This window comes from Stenella coeruleoalba (genome assembly GCF_951394435.1).
Source record: "Stenella coeruleoalba genome assembly, chromosome: 15".
Taxonomy (NCBI): Eukaryota; Metazoa; Chordata; class Mammalia; order Artiodactyla; family Delphinidae; genus Stenella; species Stenella coeruleoalba.
The window spans coordinates 70,576,032-70,602,734 of record NC_137161.1 but is presented as its reverse complement, the minus strand read 5'-3'; the positions used below and the strand labels follow the sequence as shown (position 1 = coordinate 70,602,734).

The following is a 26,703-nucleotide window of genomic DNA, read 5'->3' as shown; positions in this document are numbered from 1 at the left end:
CGTGGCCCTCCTGCCTGTCCGGGCAGGTGGCTGGGCGGTCAAGGCCAGGCAGGGTCACACCACGCAGGTGTCAAGGAAGCTCTGAGCACCTGCTGCTGGGACACTGCCCTCCTGCTGCCAGTCTCCCCTGCGGTGACGCCAGCACGAACTTCCTGAGGACCCCTTGGCACGGCCCAACCAAAGCCCTAACCCCAAGTTCCAGAGCACTTGCCTGGCACTCAAGGCCTTGGTGATCCGGCCCTGCCACCCCCGGGCACAGCCTGTCTCCCACCACTCTGCCCTCCCACTGGTGCCCCAAGCGTGTCACTCCAGGGATTACTGGACCGGGGACACTGACCGCTCTTCCGGCCTCCAGTCTCCCCCTTTGGGCTCTTCTCACACGGCAATGTGATCAGCCCTCGTCTCTCCTTGCTTAGCACCTTCATCCCTCCCCCCGCTGCCACAGTCCAGGCCCTGCCCTCCCCATTCCCTCAGCGCCCTCTGCTTGTGCTGCACCAGCCCCTTCCTCTCTCCCAAGGCCAAGGCTTTCCTGCCTCGGGGCTCCTGCACCTGCTGCTGGGAGCACCGTCCTCAAATCTCAGTGTCAGTTCTGGACTCCAGGTCCTTCAAGGTTCTACTCAGACGTCAGCTATGAAAGTCACGTCCCCAATCCCTCCCCTGTTGCCACATTCCACCGTCACCCTCTTCTCTTGCCTTCATGGCACTTACCACTATCCGCACTACTTATTTTATTGTCCGTCTCCTCTCCGGACCCCCCCAAGAGCATGAAACACAAGGAGGGCAGGGCCCCCATCCTGCTCGATGCCGCGCCCTGCCTGGCACAGGACTCCGGTGTTGAGCAGGCCTCTGCAGCTCCAGTGGGTGGGTGCCCGTACCTCCCCTTGGCCCTGCGAGCAGCTGGTTGGCACCTTTCTTCTAAGCCGCCTTCAGTCTACACCCCTCAGAGCTGAAGCCAGCCCTCCAGCGGGGATACTAGCAAGATGGGAGCCTTGCCCGGAGAGCAGATGAAGATTTCATCTTCCCATCTGACAAGGGACACTTGCTCGAGGCGGCCAGGCCTCAATATGTTTTAATGAACGCTTCCTCTAGTCCCTAACTTCAGAACCATGACATTACAGGAGAACCGCTTTTCGTCAGGAGTGGGACCTGCCAGCTGGGATGGATGGGGTCCTAAAGGCTGGGCCACCGTGGGAGCTGGAGCCGGGGAAGGAGTGGGCGTTATGCAGGCAGCCCTGGAGTTATGGCTCGTCTGCAGCCCGTCTCCTCACTGATGGCGAGCCTGTGGGCATGGTGGCATCCCTATTTTATGCCTGACTGCCTTCAGCGGCGTTGATATTTGCTATAAATTCTTCATATGAAAAATGAGGTAAATAACTATCAATAATGCTGGGTAGGGGAATAAACGACCTCACAAGCAACTGCTCACAGAGCCCACAATTCCTTTCTAAACAGCTCTCGTATTTGCCCGGGCTCACCCACGGCGTCAGACCCACGGCCACCCTGCAGCTTTGCCCATCAGCCCCTCCTCTTCCCTGCTGAGAATCAAGCGTATGTTCTGATGATCTCTCTGCTCAAAACGCTGAAGCCCCAAGACCTACATGATAAGGTTCAAATTCCTTGGCCTGGTTACAGAGGACATTAGTAGCTAGTTTTAGCTGCCCATCAATGCTTCCCACCCCCCTTCTCACAGTAACTCAGGGGGGGCCTGCGAGCCAGGCCCCGCCAATCAGAGCAGCCACTCCCTGCCCCACGGCATTGCCCCAGAATGGGCGAAGGTCCCAGGCCCAATGGTCAGAACCTTCCCTGAGGTTTCTGAGCTGTGGGTAGAGGTGCTGGGATCTGGAGTTGACCTGCTGGGGCCATCTTCTCCCCCTGGGAAGAAGGCTACCTACAAGAGGGAAGAGACCGAGGCCAAGGTCAGACCAGCAGACATGAGGTGGCCACGGAGGGAGAGAGGCCTGGTGGGTAGAGGCATGGCCCTGGGCCGCCTCCGCAGCTGTTCCTGCAGGTCTGTGACACCCCTGCCCCCAGCATCCTTACCTGGTCAAAATTCAAACAGAACCACCCATGTTTTATACAAACAAACGTGTTTATGGAAAGTCTGAAGCCTGGGCCTCTCTCCTGGCCTAAAACCCTCTTTCAGAGAGGAGTGGTCCCGGGCGATGGCGGCAGCAAGGGGCAGGAGGGCCGCCAGGTGGTTCCTGGCTGCTGGGAGCGTGTGGAGTGGGAAATTCACCAAGCTGGCAGGGCTGTGCGCTTCCCTGAAGGCAGGTTACACTTCAGTAACCAAGCCAGAAACTGCCCCAGGCTCCCCACTGCCCATCAGAGGCCTGAGCTGAGCACCCCCGTGACCAGGCCATGGCCACCCCGCTCCAGAGCCTGCGGGCCATGGCTGTCCCGACAGGCCAGTATTTACAACAGTAATAATCAGGAAGGCTGGTGACAGCGCCTGAGGTCTGTAGCGCAGCTCTGCCCACACCACGTCCCCAGAGCCCTCTGTGGTGAGGACTAGCGCCGCCCTGTTCCCCAGATGGAGACACAGTGGAGTTCCTTGCCCCACATCATGCAGCGGTTAAGCGACAGGGCCAGGCTTGAATCCAGGCAGCCAACCTCAGAGCCCCGGAGCTTCTGTGCAGGTTGTGGGCCGGGAATGTCCCTTTGGGGTCCCACCCGCCTGCCTCTGCTGCCCACACTGGCCTGGGCACCCCTCGCCCTGCGTGTGCCAAGGCGAGGGAGTCCTTAGGCGCAGGCCGGGCCGGGCACAGGGCGGAGGATGTGTGACCACGAGCGCGTCTGCTTGCCGGGCACCCTCCTCTCGGGCTACGACCACCAGAAGCTGACCGAGAAGCTCAAGTCCAGAGCCCGCACGTAATGCCAGTACTTCACCGGGATGAAGAGGATCTCTCCCGGAGACAGGATGCAGGACAGGAATGGGGCCTCGGCAAACCTGGGGAACTTCTCCACGTCGGGATTCTCCACGTCAACCTGAGGAAAGCGAAGGAAGTCACTGGCCTGCTCTCAGAGACGGGGTGTGGAGGAGGGGAAACGGTGGGTCCCACCGGGTCCTCCAGGCCCACCTGGCTCGTGTTGTGAAGAAGGTGCGTGTCATGAGGATACAGGGCCTCTGACTCCTGCGGGGAGTATAGCCGGATGTATTTCCTGCCCATCACCTGCAGGGAAGAGAGCCGCCCTCCTCAGCAGGTGCCCGGCCGCCCCGGCCGCCCCGCGCCCAGCACACGCGTCAGGTTAGGAGTCACTGCCTGCGCTACTGTTGCTAACAGGCCCTCGACGGTGGCACCGCGGTCTCAGTGCTGCATGTGTGTTAACTCTGAGCCTCAGCACACCCATCCCAGGTGGTTTATCCTTTCCCCGCATTTTACAGGTGAGGATATGGAGGCACAGAGAGGTTAAGTGAATGGCCACGTTCGCAAGGCTGAGAGGCGGTCTGGCTCCCGGCCCCTCTGCTGCCTCTGGGGACCGGTCCCCGGGCTGGAAGAACACTCTCACTTGTCAAACCTCTCTTCCTGCGACGGAAGGTGGTTTTATAACAGGTGCCCCCCCCCCTTACAACATACACGCACGCACGTGGCGCGCTGCTCTATCTGGGTCTCCATAAAACCACCCACTGGCTGAGCAGGTTCCCCGTATTTGGAGGGTTCTGGCAGGAGAAGCTGGCCTGGTTCTGATGGACGGCAGGGGAGAGGCAGCCGTCGGGGCACTTGCTCCATCCGGAGATGGCGCCCGGCCCCACTCTGCCCTCAGGAGGCGTCTGGGAACCCAGACGATGCAGGAGCCATGTCTGGAAGCCGCCCCGACCAGGCAGAGGGCCCCCCGCTGAGGCCTGGTACCTTTCTTTCTCTGTTTTCACTCTGTCCACGTCCCTGTCAGTGGTTCATCTCTTTAGTGTTTAAATGTGGACAACGTGGCCAGGCCGCGTGTGGCTGGGCCAGGAGGAGGGGGAAGGCCGATGTTCTGAGCAGCTCCAACCTGGGCTAGGAAGTTCTGCTGGGGATCCTGGTGAAGCGGGGAGATGGTGCCTTGGGGACCGAACCAGGCGTTGATGGTGATCTCCTCTTCCTCCCCGGCGCCCAGGCAGCAGTAATCGGGGATGCTGATGTCCTGCTTCAGCTCCGGGATCTGTAGGGTCAGAGCAGACGTGGAGGTTCAAGACCAGGCCTGTGGGACACAGCAGCCTAGAAGTCCACTGACTCTCCCAGAAGGCCGATACACACTCTCTTCTTGTGTAATAATATGACTGTAGCCACATTTTACTGTATAGGAGTTTAAAAATCAATTCTAAAAAGTAAATACATAATTGCTAGGGAAGGGTTATAATTTTATTTTCAGATTTCTTTCCACGTCATATGCATTTTAACTTTGTTTCCTTTTCTTAAAAACCTGATACCACTGCTTTGTACCTAAAAATAAACCAGCTTGCAATTTTCTAATTTTAGAACATCAAATTAAAGAAAAACAAAAAGAAAATGGGACTGAGCAGTTAATGAAATCTCTGGAAGGGAAGATTTTCCAAAATTTCCTAATGGTAAAGCAATCACACTTGGTACATTTAAGAGAAGTTACTTAATACAAAGATGGGGAGTGAAATGGGAACCATCTGAACTGTGTAAAGGAAGGTTAATGTAGAGAGTGCACACAAACTGATAAGGAAAAATAATAAGGATCCCAATACATAAGGTATACAAATAAGAAAAGGACAAAAAGCAGATCACACATAAAGATGAATTAGATATAAAGAAGGGTTTCGGTCTCATTAGCAATAAACATTGTCATCATTTCCCACTGATCAAATTAGCAGAAGTTGAAAAAGTGGTAACACACAGTGGTGGTGAGGATGTGGTAAAGGGGGCACCCTCATGCCAGGCTGCTGGTGGCATCAAGCAATGTGGTCAGGACTTCCCTGGTGGCACAGTGGTTAAGAATCCGCCTGCCAATGCAGGGGACATGGGTTCGAGCCCTGGTCCAGGAAGATCTCACATGCCGCAGAGCAACTAAGCCCGTGCGCCACAACTACTAAGCCTGCGCTCTAGAGCCTGCGAGCCACAACCACTGAAGCCCACGGGCCTGGAGTCCGTGCTCTGCCACAAGAGAAGCCACTGCAGTGAGAAGCCCGTGCACCACAGCAAAGAGTAGCCCCCACTTGCCGCAACTAGAGAAAGCCCACAGGCAGCAACGAAGACTCAATGCAGCCAAAAATAAACAAACAAACAAATAATAAAAATTGGGTTAAAAAAAAAAAGCGACGTGGTCAAGTGTGGAAGTCTTAAAACCATTCATGGACTTCGGCCCAGTTGGAAGTGAGCTTGTGCTGCTCCTTTGCGTGGCGGCATCAGGGGCCTCCGGGAGGCTGTGAAGTTAGGGCTCCCGAGGAAGCTGCTCCAGGACAGGGAGCTAAGCTGACCTGTGGCTTCCAGGGGCCCTGGGAGGCCGAGCCCCACTATGACTGAGACCAGGGGATAGGACAGGCCGGTCTCTTGAGATCACGTGGCAGGGGCCTGATCAACTTGAATCCCCCTTTTCTTTACTTAGCAAGAGAGGACAGGACTCAGGACCCACGAGTCCTCACATGGGGACGCCTGGGCAAGAGGACACAGCCCACCTGGCCCCATCACCTCCTGCCCCCCTGTAACTTTGGACCTGCAGCTCCTGAAGGCTGGCACATCCCCAACTGGGGCCCCCCGGTCAGGACAGGGACCCCAGCTTCCCACTGGCTGTGGTCCTGACCCCGAATGACCCAGGTCTTCCCTGTTCAGGGCACACACCCAGCCCCTGACCTCGCCTCCCGCCCAGCACTGCCCGTTCTGGGCAGCTGTGGCGTAAGGCCTGGCCAAGACCACATCTGCCGAGTCCCCCAGGATGCCTCAGCTCCATCTAATGAGTGGTTCGGGTCCCAAACTAGGAGTCTTCCTGGGCTGCTCCCTTTCTTTCGATCTCTGCACGCCCACCACGTCAGGTGCTGGCAGCTCACACACGTCCTAACCCCGTCTCTCCACGCACGGCGTCAGCTCTCCCTAGACCGCTGCAGCAGCCTTCTAGTGGTCTCCCTGCTTCCACACCTGTCACCCCAACTCCTCCCCAGACAGTGCCACAGCCATCCTGGAAATACTTCCCTTCACATTAAGAAAACCATCCTTCTTCCAGCCCTGATCTCCCTCTCAGGCCCCATCTGCCACTTCCCTCCCCTTCATGCGCTCGGCTCTGGCCACGCTGAACTCTCCTGCCCCTTGAAGGTGAAAGTTCACACCTGCTGCTCTCCCAGCTGGCATGGCGCTTGTCATGTCCTTTTAGACACGAGAAGAAAATAAAATGCAAGTTGATGACAGGGATAAAATACCCACAATGCTTACAGTTGACAACTAGCTTGCATCCAGAACATATATAAAGGATTCCTAAAATTCAAAATAAGACGACCAACAACCCAATAAAAAAGAAATGGGCAAAATATTTGCCATGTGGCTGGGTACCTACTGCTCATCTTTTGGGCTGTTGCTCAGACATTACCTCCCCAAGACCCCTTCCCTGACCATCAGATGGAAAGAGCCCTTGCCCCGCCCAGCCTCCTTTGTAGGGTACATTTCTCCTTTCCTTCAAGGCGCTCATTACCATCAGATACGTGTGTTTTTCAGGTCCACGGGGCAGGAGAGCGACTGTCTCCTTTGTCCCTGCGTCCCCAGGGCAGGGTTCAGCGCCCGTGCACAGGGGCCTACAAAGCAGCCATCTGCCGCCCGCCACCAGGGCCACAGCCTGGGCCACCCCCCAAGTACAGAGCGAAGAGGAGAGCGGGGGATGAGGCAAGGGGTGGACGGAGGGCTCCCCAGGGTGAGCCCTCCTCTGAGCGTTTCGGCATCCTAACTGGACGGCTTTGAAAGCACAGGATGAATCTGATTCACGCTACACTTCACTTTGTTCTGTTTTGTTTGCATTTGAAAACAAAGTCTCGTTCTTCTCGTTATGAGGACTATACATACTCATTATAGATGATTTGGAAACCGCAGAAAAGAGAGGGAGGGACCCCCTCGCCCTCTCGCCCCCCGCAGACAGTCCCTGTTCACCTTCTGCGGCCTTTCTTCCTGTCCTTTGCCAACTCAGCTGTGGCCATCCTGCACAGCACTGCACAGCCCCATCTCCTCACTCCCCACGAGCCAGACGGTCCTGGTTCCTGCCAGCACTTCCCCAGCTCTGCATTTGGCGGCTACGGGCCCCACCTGACGCAGGTCTGGGTGACGGGTGATGCTGGTGCCATTGATCTGGGTGCGGCCCAGGATGGACCCTGCACCTCTAAAAGCCAGGACGCTGGCGCTGTCTGGGCCACACCTGGACGGTCTCAGGGGAGGATGTGTGACGGAGACAGAGCTAGCGCAGCCTGCCACCGTCCCTCTTCTTCCCCTGGGCGCTCTCCTTGCATCCCCCGGCGCCCCTGTTGGATTCTCCCGGGAATACCACCTCGGAGTGGGAACCCTCCAGCTCACAAACGTCCCAGGCTCCTCGCCGTCTTGGCCTGGCCTTCAAGGCCCTGCCAGCTTGGCCCCAGCCTCCCTCTTCGGCTTCCCGCTCTGCTTTTCTGACCAAACCCTCTCACGCTGGTGGACGCGCCCAGCACGTGGGGTTCGTTCTGCCCTCCGACCCTGGCTCATGAGGCGCCTCTCCCTGGGACTGGCCTCAGCCTCGAGCCCTGCTCCTCCCCTCAGCTCCAGCCCACGGCCCCCTCGTCTTTCAGTCTCCACCAGTTCGTCCTGAGGGTCCTCCATCCAGCCAGTCAGGGTACCCAGAGGAGTGGAACCCGGGCCCTGCCACAGCACACAGGCCCAGGTGCCGGGAGCCTGCCTCGTAAGCAGACGACCGAAAGGTGGTCAGGGCGGCTCCAGGCCCTGCCCAGGGAACTCTGTGAGTCCAGGTCAGCGGCCACTCGCTCGTTCTGGGTCAGGTCACAGCCTGCCACCCTCACCTGGGGGACCTGTTCCTCGGTTCTGACCACACCTGCCTGGGCTTTAGACTCCATCCCCTGGGGGCCATCCTAGGGCCTGCTCTGCTCCCCTGCTGTCCGCTGGCGAGTAGGGCACGGGTAGCGGCACAGGGGCCTCCCTGCTCACCGCAGGGGGCAGTACCACTGGGGAGCAAACGAGGCTGCGACCCCTTTCCAACCCTCCGGGGCCAGCGCCTAGGAAGGGAGGTGGGAGGAGGGGAGAGGGTGAAGGGTAGAGGGGCTCGGACTCACCTGGTCAAAGAGCTGGTGCTGAGCAAGGTACCCGATGTCCTTCGGCTACTCCACGGGAGAAAGACCAGAGGCGACACAGAAAAGCCCCGTTAGTCGTGGGACACCTCCTCAGAGCTGCCCGTGTGGCTGGCTCTCAGCACCCTGTCCTAGGCGTCACCTGGAGGGCCCTCGTCTCCGGCCTGCTTGGTACCCCCTCCTCCGACCCGGGGGCGAATGTGATCCCTTGCCAGCCAGCAAGACTGGGCTGATGGGGGGACTCAGATCTGGCCCTGCCTCCGCCCTGAGTAAGTCACCCTGAGCCCCGGGGCTCAGGTTTCTCACATGAAACGTGAAGGGGCTGTACACACATAAGGATTTTTTTAAATAAAAATGGAATCATACAATCTATATTACTGTGACGTCTGCTTTCTTCATTTAGTGATATACCATGACGACCTCTTCAGGTCAGTACACGCATATGTGACTCACTCCTTTGATGCATGCATGCTTATAGACAGGATGCATCATTATTCATTCAACCATCCCCCTGCTGGTGGACATTAAGGTGGTTCTGCCGCGGTGCTTCAATAAACAGCCGAATGCTCTGGTCCTGACGTTTACATGCTTCCAAGAGGAGAACAATGCAGTCAGGGAGTACGTGGATTTTAAATCTCAATAGCTTCTGCCACGTTGTTTTCCCAAGCGTTACATCATTTACAATCTCACCAGCAGTTAATGTGAGAGTCCACTTTCCTACAACTGCCTGCACTGGAGATGACCATTTTGTGAAAATTTCTACCAATCAGATGAGTTCAAAGATCAGTGTTTTACAAACCGGGCTCCCCGACGCTCAGGGGTTCTTTGAAGATGCCCGAGGGCCTCTGCAAGGGTCAGATGGGGGCGGGGCAGATGGGATGCTGGGCACCACTGACCCAAACTGTGGCCAGAGTGGCCAACAGGTATCAGGAAGAGGAAGACACCCAAGGCCCTCACTGTAAGAAATGACAAAATGGTGCAGCTGCTTTGGAAGACAATCTGGCAGTTCCTCAAAAGGTTACACACGGAGTTACCATCTGACCCAGCAATTCTGCTCCTCGTATACACCGAAGAGAAACAGAATCACACGTCCGCACAAAAGTGTGTACGTGAATGTTCACAGCAGCATTTTTCATACTGGCCAAAAAGTGGACACAACCCAAACGGCCATCCACTGAGGAATGGACAAACAAGATGCGGTCTATCCATCAAAGGGACAGTATTCGGCCCTACAAAGGCACGGAGCACTGGTACGTGCTACGACAGAGATGAACCCTGAAAACGTTATGCTAAATAGAAGAAGCCAGACACACGTCGTCACATATTATATGATGCCAATGATGTGAAATGTCCAGAATTGGCAAATCCATAGAAACAGAAAGCAGATTCGTGGTTGCCTGGGGATGGTGGGGAAGGGGATATGGGAAGTGACTACTAATGAGTACGGGGTTTCCTCGGGGTGATGAGAATGTTCTAGAATTAGATAGTGGTGATGGTTGCGCAATCTTGTGAATATACCAAAACCCACTAAATTGTAACCAAAAAAACCCAAACAAAGAAAAAAAACCTCCAAAAAACAAAGGGCCTGAAATGGGAACCTTATGTCCCGCCTGCCTTTCTCGTGCTGGCCAGCCTACTGACCACAGGCCCTTAAAGAATAGCTTCTTGACTCCTCCAAAACCTCCCCTGGCGACACATGGAAGTTATTTGTCCAAATGTAACGCGTCCCCTCCCTCCTAAGTATTAGGGGACAGGAGTCAAACGACACACCTCATTCCTGATGTACTTGCTGATGAACTCATCGACAGTCATGAGCGTCTGGGTCCACTCCTCGTCCGTGTACCTGGACCCGACCTCTACTGGGACGGTGCGGCAGCCAGCGATTTCTTGGATGTACTCCAGACTATTTGGAAAACAGGGATTGGCATCGCCATCGTATGCTAACACCCATTGGGTGCCCTGCTAAATGTGCTACGCTGGTCTCCTTTCATTGGCACAAACGAGGTGGAGGAAGACCCAATTCACTGCTGAGGAGACACAGGTGCAAGAGAGGCGAGGTCACCTGCCCACCTGGCGCTGGGCAGCTTTGCAGATACAACCAATGAATCTGGTTCTTGCTGGGCAGCTCTATTTCCCTGCTTGCCTAGCGCCTTTCAACTTCGCTCTTTGCTCGCCCTGTCACAAGCAGAGATCTTCTTCGGGCCAGTGGAGGACAGTGCGGGGTGGTGAGGGGCCTGGGTCCTCACCTCCGGTGGCCTGGTGCCGAGTCCAGCCCTGCCTGTCACCCACCAGGGGACCTGTGGCAAGTTCCTTCACCTCTCTGAGCCCTTGTTCCCCGTTTGCAAACTGTGGGTAATGACAGTGCCCGTCGCACAGGAACCAGGGAGGGGACAATGAGGGAAGACATGGCATGTGCCCGCCTTGCGTGGTCAAGCACACAAGTGTCAGCGGGAACCACTCCCTCCGCAAAACCACTGCCACGAGACAGCCTGGCTCCATCCACCTGCCTGAGACACGCCTCCTCATTTCAAAATTAGGCTACTGTCCAGCTGCCTGATCTGACCTCGCCACCATGAATCTGAGGAGGGACTGGAAACAGATATGAGGAGAGAATAAACACAGGAGCCCTTGGAGCCCACGCAGAGGGGGTGGGGCTGTCTTGGGTTCTTTTTTTTTTTTTTAATTATTTATTTATTTTTGGCCGCATTGGGTCTTCGTTGCTGCTTGCGGCCTTTCTCTAGTTGCAGAGAGCGGGGGCTACTCTTTGTTGGGGTACGCAGGCTTCTCATTGCGGTGGCCTCTCCTGCTGCGGAGCACGGGCTCTAGTTGAGTGGGCTCTAGTAGTTGTGGCTCACGGGCCCAGTTGCTCCGCGACATGTGGGATCCTCCCGGACCAGGGATCGAACCCGTGTCCCCTGCATTGGCAGGCAGACTCTCAACCACTGCGCCACCAGGGAAGCCCTTGGGTTCTTATTTCTACTCTCAAGGCTCAGGAACCCCTAAGAAACTCCACAGAATTCCTGAGATCCTGCAAAACTGCATAATGGACTTAACATTGGACTTCCATGATGCACTCCTTAAAAACTGCTTAGGGCCGGCAAGCTGTAGAAGCTAAGAATCTTACAACCTCTGGCATCGCTTCAGAGCACTGTGCCTTTAATGCCTGTTTAGCCCCTCGGCCATCCATCTCACTTCACTGCCAGTGAAGTGTCTGTGGGGCTGTATTCACCTGGGGATGGGAGGAGGAATTTGGGGGTCTCTGGGGATGCTAAATTGGGAAGAGGAACCACACCGCCCTCAGCAGACACCCACCTCCACTTCTTCATGCACGGCCAGTGGTTGGCCACACCTTCCAAGACCACAGGCCTCCCTGGATCCAAGAAATGCTTCCTGAAATACTGGAGGGATGGACAGTGAAGCCGGGGCACCGTGCTTTCTGACGTCATATCTGGAATCGGAACGTGGTCATTCCTTGCTTTCTGTTCAAAATTAAAGACAAAACAAGATGGCAACAACTGCAGAAAGGCCAAAATTCGAGGCATTCCACTAGGAATTTGCATCAATGGTAGTAAGACAGCTGAGGTGTCATTAGTAACAATAATAACAGTTAACGTTTATTGTCAGTTTTACTGCTGCTACTGCGACTACTGACCTTTCACGATACCAAGATGTTTTCTTCTCTACCGGTTCATTTAAAATGTTTGTTTAATTATAAAACTAATATATTGCTTTCATAGAGGAAAACTTACTATCCCAAACTCCACCATCTAACATACAAGGATTCTTCTCATTACTGTATGTTCCTTTCCCACTTTGTCCACACATATGCATCTCTGATCCACTCTAAGATTCACGATGAATAAGCAACTCTGCCTCTTCTGTCCAATAATTTCTCTAAAGTAGTTTCCATGCTGCCACTCAGTCCTTGCAATGTCTTGAGTGGCTGCCTCATCATTTACTTAACCATCTCCCAGCTGAGGGACCTGAACAAGTTACTGTCTCTGAGCCCATTTCCCCACACGTTAAACCCCACTGGGTGACGAGACCTCACACGTAAAGCACCCAGCACTGCCGCCTGGCACCTGTCACCTCCCTCTGCTCCCCCTGCTGGACCCCAGGCCCGTTCTCAACACTCACGCAGTGGCGGCAGCGACAGCTAACATTCTTCCCTGCAGGCGATGTGCGAGGCCTTGTATTTGCCTCTTCTTTTCTCACTGTCCCCAGTGTAGACTTTGACTTCCCTGTACTCCCTTGTCAGACAGGCCTTCCCCGACCACCCTGTCTGAAGCAGCCTCCCCCCCTTTCTCACCACCTGGGAGAAGACATTCTTTCACAGCCTCACTAGAATGTCAGCTCCAGGACGGGCGTCTGGACCACGCCCTTGGTTCCCGGCACATCTGGGCCACCGCTGGGGCTCAGTAAGGCTGCCGAGCAAAGCCCCTCCTACAGGCAGGGGAATGGAGGTGGCACAGGCAGCAGGGGGTGGCACAGGAATGTGAACCCAGGCAGCTGCCTTCAGAGCCTGAGCTCCCACCCCCTTGAATGTATACACTGCTCCAGACCGCGAACACCACCTTGGCCATGAAGCCACCGCCATATCCCTTGGGACAGCCCTGGCCGGGGCAAGGGTGGGTGCAACCCCTGGGTCCAAGGGGACAGATATTTGTCCCTTGATCCGCACGTCTGCCCGACCCTCTGAAAGGTCCACCAACACCCCATGCCCTTGGCCCTGTGGCACCCTTGGCAACACTGGGTGTTGTATAAAATCTCATCTGATAGTTTCAGAGCCAAGAACGGCTGCTTTGTTTGTTTGTTTGTTTAAACCAGAGGTGAGGTTGGACATTTCCCACATGTTTAACAGATCTGTTTCCTCCTTGTGAACAGTCTGTTCGTGTGTCTGGTCTCTCCACCTCCTGGGGCCCAGATTTTTCTGTTCCCCTGTTGATTTGTGTAATTCTTATACAATAAAGATATCTCCTCTCTGACAGCTTTGCTGCAAATTTCTCTTCCCTGTTTATAGGCTCACTTTTTATTTCAGTTACATGTATGGTGTATTTATGACATCCATTTGCATTATTCTTATAGAAAAATAATGCTCACTGTAGGGAATTCTGAAAACAAGAAAATATTTAGAAAAATGTCGAAAACACCCCGTAACTCCCTCACCCAGTGTCCAGTACAGTCTCGGCCCTTTTTTTCCGGGGGTCAGCACTCTGCTACTTCACAGATAAGGAAACTGAGGCTCAGAGGAGGTGACTGACTTGCCCAGAGGTGCTGTGAGTGGGTCCGCCTGTCAGTGCTGGGATGTGAAGCCTGAGGAAACCACCCTCAGTGACTCACATGCACTTAAACACCAGTGAGGACACGGCCAAGTATCTAAGGGGCAGGACCGATTAGTCACGTGAGTTGTAGTGTCTCATCCAAACTCAGCAGCACAAAGACAGAGGCAGCCAGGAAAGTGGGTGACACCTCAGCCAAGGGGCCAGGAAGAAGCTGAAAGAGAAGGGCTCCCGCTGGCTGCAGGGCTCGGCCACACAATCCCTCTGAGCCATTCCTCTCAGGAACCACAAAGCTTTCACCCTCCTGCTCTCCCCAAGGGGCACGGCTTTTGCACAAACTGGGAAAAAAAAAAAATTGAGACAAGAGGCTCTTCCATTTCCAAATCGATGGAGATGCCATTTTTCAACCAGAGGGGTCAGCACGCCAGGGGCTTCAGCCCAGGGGAGAGCTGACCTGTGACTTCTAGGAAAACAGGGCTGATGGATTTTGTTGGGTGCGGTCAGTGGTGGTTGCCCACCCCCCCGCCCCCGGATACCTTTATGCCAAGCGGCTCCTGGCTCGGGCCGGGGGCGGGCCTTTTTCCAGAGAGCAGGTGCTTCTGGAGGACGGCAGTGACTTTAAGGAGGATGTCCCCAAGGATGGCCGCCCCCATCAGCAGGCCCATGTCGCAGGCTTTCAGGGCGGCGGCCACGGAGGCAGCATCCCCCGGCGGCGCGCACAGACACACGGCTTTCAGGAGGCAGCTGAAGGAGTACACCTGCCGCCAGCCCTTGTCCACGTGCTGCCAGGGCCCTGTGTTGAGCTTCTCCCAGGAGTAGTCGAGCAGCGCCTCGCAGGTCTGCAGACACTCTTGCCTCCTGTCCCCGTAGAAGAGCTCAGCGGCTTCCTGCAGCAGTGTCACCACGCTGCCCTCCACCTTCTCTCCCAGCTCCAGCTTCAGCTCCTCCTTCGTGCGGGGCAGGAGTGCCCAGAGGGCCTCCCAGAGCGTGCCCGGCCCCGCCATCAGCCCAGCCGGCTCAGTCCGATGAGTGCTGGGGGGAAAGATAAGTTACAGCAAAACACCACGTTGTATGCCTACATATTTACAGTTCTACATTTTCATAAAATAAGACTGGGGGAAAACAAGCTAGATCTGTGATGACATCCAGTGGCCAAAATGTCAACCACTGAAATTTTAAAAATATATAAACTATTTTCCTAAGAAAAGAGAGAGACTGAGAGAGAGACCACGCACAGACCTGGACCCCTATAGGTTACCAAGCCTTCCGGACTTGTCCCATGTAACACACATCTCATCTGCACTGAGTCTTCAACAATGGTCTTCTCCGCCCTGTGAGGGCACCTGTGAGGGCAGGGTCCCTATCTGTCTGGTGTCACCACTGCATCTTCAGGGCCTGGCGTAACACTAGGCACACAGTGGGTACCGGACCCATATTTGTTCAGAGAGTAACATGTATTATTCTTGTCTGAAATGCCTCCAACACCCCTCTTCTCTGGCAAACTCCTATCCAACCTTTAAGGCCCAACTTAAATGATCCCCTATGTGAAGCCTGCCAAGATGCTCTGAGAGTGTTTTGGGTTTGAATAGCCCTTGAGCTTCTTGCAGAGTCAAGCTCATAGTAGGCACTCAATTAGGACTACTGAAAGAATGAGATCTTAACGTCTCTGGAGGAAACCTGGAAATACATAAATCCTATACGAAAAGGTTTATCACAGTTGGTGCCTTTAGTGACTTTAGCCTGCACATCATATACAGATGGCAGGCCAGTCTCTAGGAATAAGTACTAACATGTGAATAGGTTCTACTGCTCAACTTACGGTGATTTATCTGCACTACAATGTTGTAGGCATTATACTAACAGCTGCCATATGCCCTGTCTCATCTGATACTAAGAAATAGGGACCATCATGCTTCTTGCAGAGACTGCTCTACGCTGGGGGTCAACAAACTTTATCTGTAAAGGGCCAGATATCAAATATTTTAGGCTTTGCAGGCCATACAGTCACTGTTGCTACTACTCTGTCACTGTAGTGTGAAAGCAGCTTTATACAGTATGTAAACAAATGGGCATGGTGTGTCCCAATAAAACTTTATCTACAAAAACAAACTCTTGCTTTAAGCTCACCAAAGCCCATTCCATCTTCTTCCTGGGCACACAGTTAGACTCCATTTCTCACTTGTAATTAGATGTGACCACAGCACCTTGTTCCAGTTAATGAATGGAAGTGACGCATGCCCCTTCCAGGCCTGGTCCATAAACACTTAAACACTGTATGATCCTCCACACCTTCCCTATCCACTGGCTGGAAGCTAAAGACTCTGAGGCCTTAGGGGATGGCAGAGCCATAAGACAGCCCCCCAACTAGGAATATCCACACTGGAATGCTTCCGGAGCAAAAGCTAAACTTGTGTTGTGTTTAGCCACTACGGTGTTGATGCTTGTTGCAGCAGTTATCCTGCCCTGAATGAAGCAGTAACTTCCTTCTATTATTGAGGAAACAGATGGCAGAGAACATAGTAGAGGGTATTTGTTGAGTTCTGGTGGCTCAGAATCCTCTTCTCTTTCTTGACAACATACCTCCATCTCCTTCTGAGAAATTCCATCATACCCACTGAGATCAGTCTGGTGGGATGTTGCCAAGGGGTGGGTATGTGACCCAAGCTAGACAATGAGTTGCCTCCTTTGCATGTGAACTTTAAGTAGGTCAGCTTGACCAGAGATAGCTGGCATTTCATTTTGTCCTAGTGGCAGTTTCTGGACCAGACTATTCTTGCTAGGGCCTCACAATTATTGTCCGCAATTCCTAGGATGCACTTTAGTTCTCGTCCTTTCCAAGCCCAGGTCTCCAGCTTTCCGTCGATTCTGTGGGCCCCACAGTCTCCCAAGAAATTTCTTCTTGCTTATGTCAACCAGGGTTTCTGTGGTTAATAATAAAAGAACCTTATTTGACCCTTAAAAGTAACTGACACTCAAGAGCCACTGGTGGATGGTGAAGGCAAGAACGAAGACTTGCTGTGATAAAGCCCCATCACATGCTCCGCTTCTCGTGAGGGAAGAAAGTCACCCTAAGGCGCAAGAGAGCCCAATGATCCCTGCTTGCTGTTACGAACACGCTTATCTAACCCCCTTAAGTACGGGCAGGACCTGTGATTTGAGTGGTCGGCAGAATAACGTCCCCCAAAGACGTCCACATCCTAATCCCCAGAACCTGTGAGTCTGTTACCTAACATGGCAAAAGGGACTTTGCAGATGTGATGAAGAATAAGGGCTGTGAGATAGGATTATACTGGATTACCTGGCTGGCCCCAACCTAACACAGGAGTCCTTGAAAGGATCCTTCCTGGCTAAAGTCAGAGTCAGAGGGAGACGTGATTACAGAATAGTTAGACAATGCAATGTTGCCAGCTCTGAAGATGGAGGAAGGGGGTCCCAAACCAAGGAATGTGGGTGGTCTCTAGAGCTTCCAGAAGGGAATGCAGCCCTGCTGAGACCTTGATTTTAGTTCCATGTTTAAATTCTAACCTATAGAACTGTAAGCTAGCAAATTTTTGTTTTAAGCCATCACGTTTGTGATAATTTGTTATATCAGCGATAGAAAACGATTATTACTTGCCTCTAACCAACAGGTGTGTAGGTTTGGTATGTGTAGCTATTTACTTTTTGGTCTAAGATGGCAAAAGTGACGAGATGCCACTTCTGGGATCAGGTCATATAAGACTGGACCTTCCATCTTGCTGGCAGACTTTCTCTACTGCCTTCTTGGTTTGCACGCATCGATGAAGCAAGTGGCCCTGTTGGAGGGGCCCATGTGGCAAAGAACTGAGGGTGGCTTAGAGCCAACAGCAAGCTAGGAACTGAGGGCCTCAGTCCAGCAGCCCTCCAGGAACTGAATTTTGCCAACAACCACAGGCACTTAGATCCTTGTCCAGCTGAGCCTTCAGATGAGAGCTCAGCCCTGACACCGTAACTGGAGCCTTGTGAGAGACCCTGATGTAGATGACCCAGCTAAACCCTGTCCAGACGCCCAACCCACAGAAACAGAGATAATACACGTGTGTTGTTTTACAGTCACTAAATTTATGGTGATGTGTTACGCAGCAATAGATAATAAACACTCCTACCAGATTTCCTGGACATGCTGGGACTCCATCTATAACTCACACCAAAGAACAGGAGGAGAAAGCATGGTTCCCTTTAGCTCTAATGTGTGTGAACACGTTAGCAGTAGACAGAGAAACAAAGATGTGTGAGGGATGCTAGAGATATGGTCCCTGAGGGTGCTTCGGACAAGCCATTCCTATTGCTGGGCTCCATTTCAGCTCATTTCAGCAGACAGAATACTTGCCTCATTTCACCCCCACAATGACCCTACGAAGCTGATAAAGTACTTACAAAGGTTTGCTGTAAAGCCAGGAGTGCTCCAAGCGCTTTATATATACTCTTAATTCTTACAGAAACTCTCTATTATCATCTCCATCTTACAGATAAGGAAGCTAAAGCAGAGAAGTTAATGATGTCCCAAAGCAATTCAGCTAATAAGAGGTGGAGCAGGAATTTAAAACTCAGGCAGTCTAGCTCACAAATCCATGATCTTATAAACGAGGGACCGGAGCCACAAGATCACAAGCCAGCACATGATAAAGCTGCACATCTGGGTTAACTCTCAAGAAAACTCTGAGGAAGGAATTATTCTTCTCCCCATTCTACAGATGAGAAAACCCTATCACTTCACATAAGAGAAGGGTGTACCCTTCTCGCTTGTTATTTTTGAGGTGCCTCTTCCTGGGCCTGTCCTAAAGTAAGTGCAGTAATTCAGAGTTTTTCTCAGTTCTGCAGTCTATCCCCAGCACCGCTTTCGAATTTTATTTGTTCCTCACATACTGTGAAGTGGACAGGGGTGTATGTGATCATTTCCCCTGCAACCCCACCCTCCGATTTTGCTGATGAGAAAACTAAAGTCCAGAAAAAAAAGTCCAGACCACAGTCAATCGATTGTGCAGAGACAGAACTGAGATTAAGCTCAACCTCAGTGCCCTTCCGTACGCGCCATGTCAATGCTCCATGTTTTTTGGTTTTTTTTTTTTTTTTCTGTGCCACGCGGTTTGTGGGATCTTAGTTCCCAGAACAGGGATCAAAACCGGGGCCTTGCAGTGAAAGCACGGAGTTCTAACCACTGGACAGCCAGGGAAATCCCAATGCTCCATGTTTTATGTACATTATCTAACATATCCCTCACAATTCTACAGTGTGAGGTTTTACAGATGAATGAAGTGAGAGTTGGGAGATTAAGCAACTTGTCCAAAACTTCACAGTAAGTGGCAGTGTCCACTCAGACACTCTTCATGTTCGGGCATGAGGACTGCATCAGCTTTTGCAGCTTTAGATCCCAGCTCAGTCCCGGGTTCACAATGGATATCCTTCCCAGCTGGCTTACTGCATGACAGGACTCAGAGAGCCTGAGTGGCCTGGCCCAAGCCCGACAGGATGATTTCTATCTCCAGCCTCCTAGAAGATTCATAAATGTCTTGTGTTGGTCTCGTTAAGAGCTTCACAGTGCGGGGCTTCCCTGGTGGCGCAGCAGTTAAGAATCTGCCTGCCAATGCAGGGGACACAGGTTCGAGCCCTGCTCCGGGAAGATCCCACATGCCGCAGAGCAGCTAAGCCCGTGCACCACAACTACTGAGCCTGTGCTCTAGAGCCCACAAGCCACAACTACTGAGCCCAGGTATTGCATCTACTGAAGCCCGCGCACTCTAGAGCCTGTGCTCTGCAACGAGAAGCCCACGCACCGTAACGAAGAGTAGCCCTTGCTCGCCACAACTAGAGAATGCCTGTGTGCAGCAATGAAGACCCAACACAGCCAAAAATAATAAATAAAAATTAAAAAATTTATTAAAAAATACTATACTAATATCAATAAATAATATATTTTTAAAAAAAAGGTTCACAGTGCAGACTTCCAGCATGGTCTTATCCACTAGCCACACGCAAAGCAGCACGTGGACCCACCAACTGGCCTTCCTGGGTGGCCTCAATGCTCATCCCCTGAGTGTCTCACATGAGTCTCATAAAGCAATTTCGAAAAATCTCACCTTGAGCGTGCAAAAGGCCTCAGAGGCCTCATATCCTGGCTTCTCACAAAGGTCTACAAAAAGGCCTCCCAGAAGACGACTGTTTGCCTTAATACAAAAATGGCTTCTGCTAGGGCCTATGTACCAACTTTGTAAATTGGTCTCTTGGTGGCCTTAGAAAATAGCCTCCTGGAGGGTTTCAAATGGGCTATAAGCTAGTTCCCTGGGACAGATTTTAACCTTTGTAAACTGGCCTCCCAGGGTGACCTTACAAAATAGTCCCTCGCAAAGGCCTCACAAAGCCAGCTTCTAAGGTGGCCCCACGTGCTGCTTTGTAGAATGACCTCCCAAGGTGGTCTCTGGTTTTCATAAACTGGCCTGGTAAGGCGGCTGATGTGCTGCTTCGCCAGCTGGTTGAGGGGAGGGCCGCAGGTTGATGGCCATGTGGCCCAGCCCTCTGGGAGAGAGGGCCTCCAGCTGGCTGTACAGAACAGCCTCTTCGTGGCCACATAAAATAGAATCCAGAGTTCCTCAGTGAACGTCTTACAACAAAGCCTTCAGAGAGACTTACGCTGATGCTGCACGACACAGCCTTTCAGAGGTGAGAGCTTCGGGACGGCTGTGAGTTCATTTTCAAAATGGTTTTACAGGTTGCCTCTGTGTTAGCCACCTGAAACGGCCCTGTGCATCTCACGATTGATCTTAAACACTAGTCTCCCGGGGGGGCTTACAATTGCAGCCTGTAGCAACCCGGTGAGCTGCCATGCTGGCCACCACCCACCTGAGTAGTCTTATGTATGGCTTGGTTCCATCGGCCTCCCAGAATCTTTCATGATTTGGCCTTTTAGTTGCCGAATCACACAGCCTTCCGAGGAGGAGCCACAGCGTGTTACATAAAAGTCTTCCAAAGTGGCCTCATGACCTGTTTTAAAAACTGGCTTCATTACATATTGGGCCCTCGTCTGAGGGCCAGGTGAAGGCTGGACTTTGTCTTAGTTGTACAAACCTATGTTCCATGATTCCTGTTAGCCATCTGAAACGGCCTTATAGGAGCAAGGTCCTTCCCTGGCTGGGTGAAACACCTTCTTGTCAGCTGTGTGAAACAACCTTCCAGAGGAGCTGGCCTCATGTGGGCTGTAACCAGCAGCCTTCAAACAACCAACCAGTTGGTACGGCCTTCCACTGAAGGTCAGGCAGAGGCTACATAACGCTGCCTTTCTCAATGGCTTCACGTCCAGGCTTTACAAATCAGGCTTCCAGCATTCCCCACACATTAGTCTGATAGAAAGGTTTCTTGACAATTGTATCAAGCAATTTTCTGGAGTAAGGTATCAGCCTGAGTAGCCTCATGGCCTGGCTTTACTGATTTGCTTCCCAGAGTTCCTCACTGAACTGCCTTTTTTTAATAAAAGGTTGTATTAAACGAACGAGGCTTCCAGAGGAGGGAATCAAGGGTAAACTGTGTGAACAGTCTTTCAGAGTGGGACTGCAAACTGGCCTTTACACTGGCTTCCCAGAGCTCCACGTAAAAGGGATAAGCAACTTGCATAAACAGCCTTCTAGTAGGTATAGGTGGATTAACTACGGAATTTATCATACAAACCAGGATGCTATATATAAGCCTTTTATTTATTTAGCTTGGTAAAATATACGTTTTTCTTTTGCAAAATCTTTTACTCTCATCATTTTTGCCAATGTTTTTTTTTCACTGTTTGGAACTGCCATTTCTGCACGTAGGAATTTCATCTTACACAAGTTGAATACTGGAAGTACTGATAGTAGTTTTCAGGGACAAATCATAAACTGGCATTATTCCAGGCACATTGAGACCCATGGTCCCCATAATCACAGGCCATGTGAAAAAGCCTGAGTGGCCTTGTATCCTCACTTTAAAGTCAGTCTCCTAGGGCTAGACAGGTATTGGTCTTAAAAGACTTCTTCTTGGTTACATAAGGCTTTTTTGAAGGGGGTGAGGGTAGAGGTGAATTGCCTTTTATAAAAGGTTGTATTAAATGAACAAATCTTCCAGAGGAAGGTCTTGTGTCCTGAGTGGTCGTGTGTCCTGGCTTTGTAAACTGACCTTCTGGAGTGCCACTTGTCTGTACCGGTCTCATGACATGAGACAGCTTCCACAGGAAGCTCAGGTACAGGCAGCATAGAATTGCTCTTCTCAGTGGACTGTTTGTTGGCATAGGAAATCATCTTGAAAAGGGGGTCAGACCAAGGTTGTACGAGCTAACCTCTCAGAGTGGCTTTTGTCTTGGCTTTATAAACCAGCCTAATCTGAACTTCATAAACGGCTTCTTGCTGGTTACGTTAAACACCAAGAAGCCAACTACAGGCTGTAGACAACAGCCCGACTCAGGTCCTGACTTCATGAATTCACCATCCAGATAGAGGGCATTATGTAAGCTGGCCTTTGGTTGGCTGTTAGTTAAGTAGGTTCCTGACGTTTATAAAATAAAGCCTTCTAGGAAGCCACCGCAGTCATCCCAGAATTCTCTTAAGTTATCTTTAAAACTCTAAAGCGCCTCCCAGAATACGTCGGCCTCAATCTGGCTTTCTGGGACCAGGCTGCCCAGTCTTGTAACGAGCAGACAGGATCGGGCTTGGGCCGTCGGTGTGGCCCCAACACCTGCCCACCTCCTGCCCCTGGATTTACTCCAAACTTGTTGGGCACGGTGACCCATCTCCGCTCAGAATTAACCCCTATCGAGTTAGACACCGCCGTCCTCCAGGCGGCCACATGCACAGGGCCCACTGGGTCCCCCACGACGAGCGGGCTGGGCGGGCTCTACGTAACCCACCAACCCTCCACCCCGAGGTCTCACACCTTTTCCCTCCCCGGCGCCTCCCCCGGGGCTTCATTTCCCTTGGTCCACATTTGGGGCCCAATGGTTTAAGCGTGCCCAGTCGACCTAGCTCCAGACCGACAAAAGACGACTGGCCCGGGAGGGTCAGCCGGCAACCACCTGCCACTACAAACACGGCGGAAATCGGAAGCCTCGCAAGTGCATTAGAGTCGCATCAACGCGACACCAAGAACCGCGCAGGGACACGACAGCCTAGTCTCACGCACGCGCAAAAAGAAACGACTGGCGTAAGAAGCGCACCACGCACGCGCAGGGCCTTCCTCCTACCCCTGGAGGCGCTGGAGTTGAACGGCTAACCTGCGTTCTCAGAGCGCATGCGCTACCCCAGGTTCTTGCCCCACCCCCCACCCCCACCCCCCCACCCCCCCACCCCCACCCCCACCCCCCGGCTCAGTTTCGCTGCTTTGAAGGGCCGCCCTGGGCTTCCCAAAGCGCACGCGCGAGACCGTCCTTTCCTGCTTCACCCCTTCACGCTACGCCTGCGCAGTCCTCCCCTCTCAGCCCGGCCTCCCCGCTTCTAAGGAGCCAGAGCTGCCCGCCCTCTCGAGTTGCTCAAACTCACCTGTCTCGAGTTCGGACAGTGTCGAGTCGTCGGAGGCCGGCGACGACTTTTCCTTCTGGACCGAATACTCCGGCTGTCTCCGAGTAGTCAGAGGCTTGCCCGAGGAGTATCGATCACCAAGGCGTGCCTAGAGGAGCGCCGAGTGATCGATGCCGTGGCCCCGCCCCGCCCCGTTTAAAAGCCGGAGGGTGGAGCGACGGCCTAGGCTTGGGCTTTCGCCTCGGTTTCTGTTTCCAAGTGGGTAACACCTGCGATTGCCTCTGTAACGATAACTTCGTGTACAATCACATCTACCATTTTATCTAATCGTACAACTCGGATTTTTCTCTCTGTTTTAGAGAGCGGTAAATCGAGGCTCAGTGAGATAAAGTGGTCAAATACTCGTACTTTCGGAAAGTCGCAGATCCTGACTTTTCGAAGTTCACCCCCAAGTGCTGCATCCACGGCCTGTGCGAGTGAGGAGGACTCAGGGTTTCAGTACGGAGTGGCGGGCTAGGAGCCAGAGTCCGTCCTTCTGCCCCTGCTAGCGTGGTGCTGAGTGGTGTGGGCGTCACTGGGGGTTTTGGTTTTGAGCACACTCCCCATGGTCTCCAAGGACTAGGCCCTTTGAAGCATTGAACAGAGGCGATAGAAAGTTCTGCTCATACTGCGTTTGGAATCCACGTGGAAATAGGAGGGAAATTTATTTACTGGTGTTAAAGAAAAATTTATTTGTGGTATTTGTCAGACTTTATTCACTGGGACTGCTGCGATGGGAGGGGCGGAAGTGTTGTGATAGGGGAGAGCGAGGGAGCACAGCTCTGAATACAGCAAGGACAAGTGGAGATTGATAGCCAAGGAGCAGGATCTGGGTCAGTGGTTGGAAACTTATTAAGAGGAAACATAATGGGTAAGGGGAATTCTGGCTAAACCAAGGTCCCAGGTTTTTTGCTGATGGCAGGCCAGGGTGATAAGATATCAAGGGTGAAGGATAAGGATTTTGATCAGATATGAAGGGTAAGGGATTTTTGCTAAACTGACCCAGCAGAATTCTTGCTAAAACTAGACAAAGCAGATCAAAGACGGAGCCCAAGGGCAAGGTGTAGTTACAAAGAGGTCTCAGAAGAGTCCGACCAGAGTTAAGTTGAGGAGAGAGTCTTTGTCACTGGTTACCAGAGATGTGTCAGGCATTGTCTGGGCCCCCTAGACTCCTCCAAATTATGTAATTCTCTTCACAAGCCTGTGAGGTGGAGATTATCATGTCTTATTTACAGTCAAGGAAACTGGGAATTCCCTGATGGTCCAGGGGTTAGGACTCTGTGCTTTTACTGCTGAGGGTCCAGGTTCAGTCCCTGGTTGGGGAACTAAGATCCTGCAAGCTGCGTGGTGTAGCCAAAAAAAAAAGTAACTGTACTGTCAGGGAGACTGAGGCTTGCTCAAGGCCAATTCAGCTGATCAGTGGATCTTGGGTACTGTGCTGGTACCAAAGAAAACACACTGAATCAACTTACCCAGCCCTCCCAGATCTCACGGGTGAGATTCACAAATATTTATTGAGCATTTACTACGCACCAAGCACTTCCGAGGTACTTTTAAAATATGAAAATTGTAGATAGTACTATCATAATTATCATCCCCAGTTGGGTGATGACAGCGTTGAATTTTACCTGAGCCCTGTGCTCCTGGCAACAGTGAAGGTTAGAGGAAGACCCCTTACCCTTTTTTGTTCTGGAAAGGTACTTGCTGCAATGAACCACCATTCCTCCTGTGACTTAGGGGAACTCATGGATGCCCACTTCGTTTACCTATGACAGGGCCAGCCACAGAGCCTCCAAATCCCTGTTCTTTGCCTCATAAGTAACTAGCTGAACTGCTTGTCTCCACCAATCATTCTGAGCAAAATTCCTGTGTGGATGAGAAAAGTGTTGCCTGCCATCAAGCCGTCAGCTACTGTAGCCACACCTACCGGTGCACCCTGAGGAGAGTTCAGGATGGAGAAAAACAGGATACCGGCCCTTGATAGTTAAGATGCATAGCAAAGGAATCGTTTTAATGAGCCCAGACTCTTGCATCTTCCCAAACATGGAAAAGCAGTGAAATCATTAACGTGAGATGTCTGATATTTGTGATTAGCAGTAATCTTTTGCTGTTTGACTACATAGGTTTTGTTTGTTTACAAAAACTCCTATATGTCTAGGCTACTCCCTTACTTCTTTGGAACAGTTCCTATCTGAGAGGCTATATGCTGGGCTGGAGTCCTCAGTAATGTCCCCGAATAAAACATAACTCTCAGTGTTTAGGTTGTACATTTTTTGTCGGTTGACACTTTTTTTTTTTGGCTTACAGGATCTTAGTGCCCCGACCAGGGATTGAACCCGCAACGTCAGCAGCAACAGCATGGAGTCCTAACCACTGGACCGCCAGGGAATTCCCTGTTGACACTTGTTGACTAAACTTTGGTTAAATTCTCTCCTTCCTCCAGGCCCCTGAACTTTGGCCCACTCTCAGCCTGAGCCTGCAGACAGCCCCTCCTGAGAATAGACCAGCCTCAGGATAAAACACTCCCTGACCTCCTGTCCCATCATGCCTCCCTTTCATCCAACCTCCCGGTTCCTTCTTGCCTCTTTTTCTCCTCTTATAAAAGGAAAATTCTTTTGCCTAATCCTTGAGATGCTTGCAGAACTATGGTCACAGCACTGTCTCTGTTACAATAGCCCCTTTCCCCCTTTGCAATCATCCTTTCAAATCAAAGTCTCCCCTTACTAAGTCTGATTTTGTTTTTTTATTTGACAGTGAATGGACAGAGACTACAGTGTGTGTGTGTGGGGGGGGGCACTTGGCCTCTAAGAGCCCAGACAGGCCCCACTGCAAGGACCAAAGGAGATTCGAAACCAGGACCCCCTGATTCTAGAAGGACCCTCTGATTCTCTTCCACAATCAGGAAAGGGGTTCTGGCCTTTAACATTGAGTGTGAAGTGCTGCCAGCCAGGCAGAGAGAAACAGCCCTTCTGCCAGCTTGTTTGTGTTTTCAAAACTGGCTGGTTGAGATGAAATACAGGCACAGATGAAATGTTTTTAGAAAAGAAAAGAACGACAATCTTTCACCATGGGGTTTCACTTTCTGTAGTCTCCTTGCCAATCCACCACCTCCCCTCACTCCCCCGCCATCAAGCTGACAGACCCATCTGAGTGCTGCAAGAGGCACTGAACAAACAAAAGGAGTCATTTATGTCCGTGTTCGTGATTTTTCTCCATTTGATCAACAGCCTGTAACTTTAATATATCCAAGTGTGCTGGGAACGTTTGCGGCTTAATTATCACATTTATTTAAAATACACACAAACAAAACTCCAAACTGGAAAACAACATTTAGCTTGGCAACAGAAGAGATGTTTAATTTACTCCAATTGTTTAAAGATGATGTGAAAACCGCCCACATACTGGCTCTTCCACTGATTGGTTGAGTGACCTAGGGCTGGTCAATTACCTATTCTGTGCCTTCCTTCCACTTTGGTATGTTATCCTCACTGCCTCAGTTAGTGAGTCTAAGATGATCTTAAAAGTCTGGGCAGGAAAAAACATGGTGTTTTGTTGAGTGGACTCCACTGGGATGGAGGCAAAAAGTCTCTGACGTCCAGTCAGACAGACTGGTCCACGTATTGCCTCTCTGAGCCCTAGCGTTCTCCTC

At 52.0% G+C, this 26,703-nt stretch overlaps 1 protein-coding gene across 1 annotated transcript; it reads right to left on the bottom strand.

The window, feature by feature from the left end:
- Positions 1 to 1,723: 1,723 nt before the first annotated feature.
- Positions 1,724 to 23,535, bottom strand: KDM8 (lysine demethylase 8). The gene is made up of 8 exons (XM_079946206.1): positions 23,037 to 23,535; positions 14,064 to 14,559; positions 11,561 to 11,727; positions 10,019 to 10,151; positions 8,234 to 8,278; positions 3,988 to 4,137; positions 3,078 to 3,170; positions 1,724 to 2,985 (listed from the first exon to the last, which is right to left on the bottom strand). The coding sequence occupies exons 2-8, from the start codon at positions 14,529 to 14,531 to the stop codon at positions 2,821 to 2,823; spliced, it is 1,221 nt and encodes a 406-aa protein (XP_079802332.1). The 5' UTR covers positions 14,532 to 14,559; positions 23,037 to 23,535; the 3' UTR covers positions 1,724 to 2,820.
- Positions 23,536 to 26,703: the final 3,168 nt, after the last annotated feature.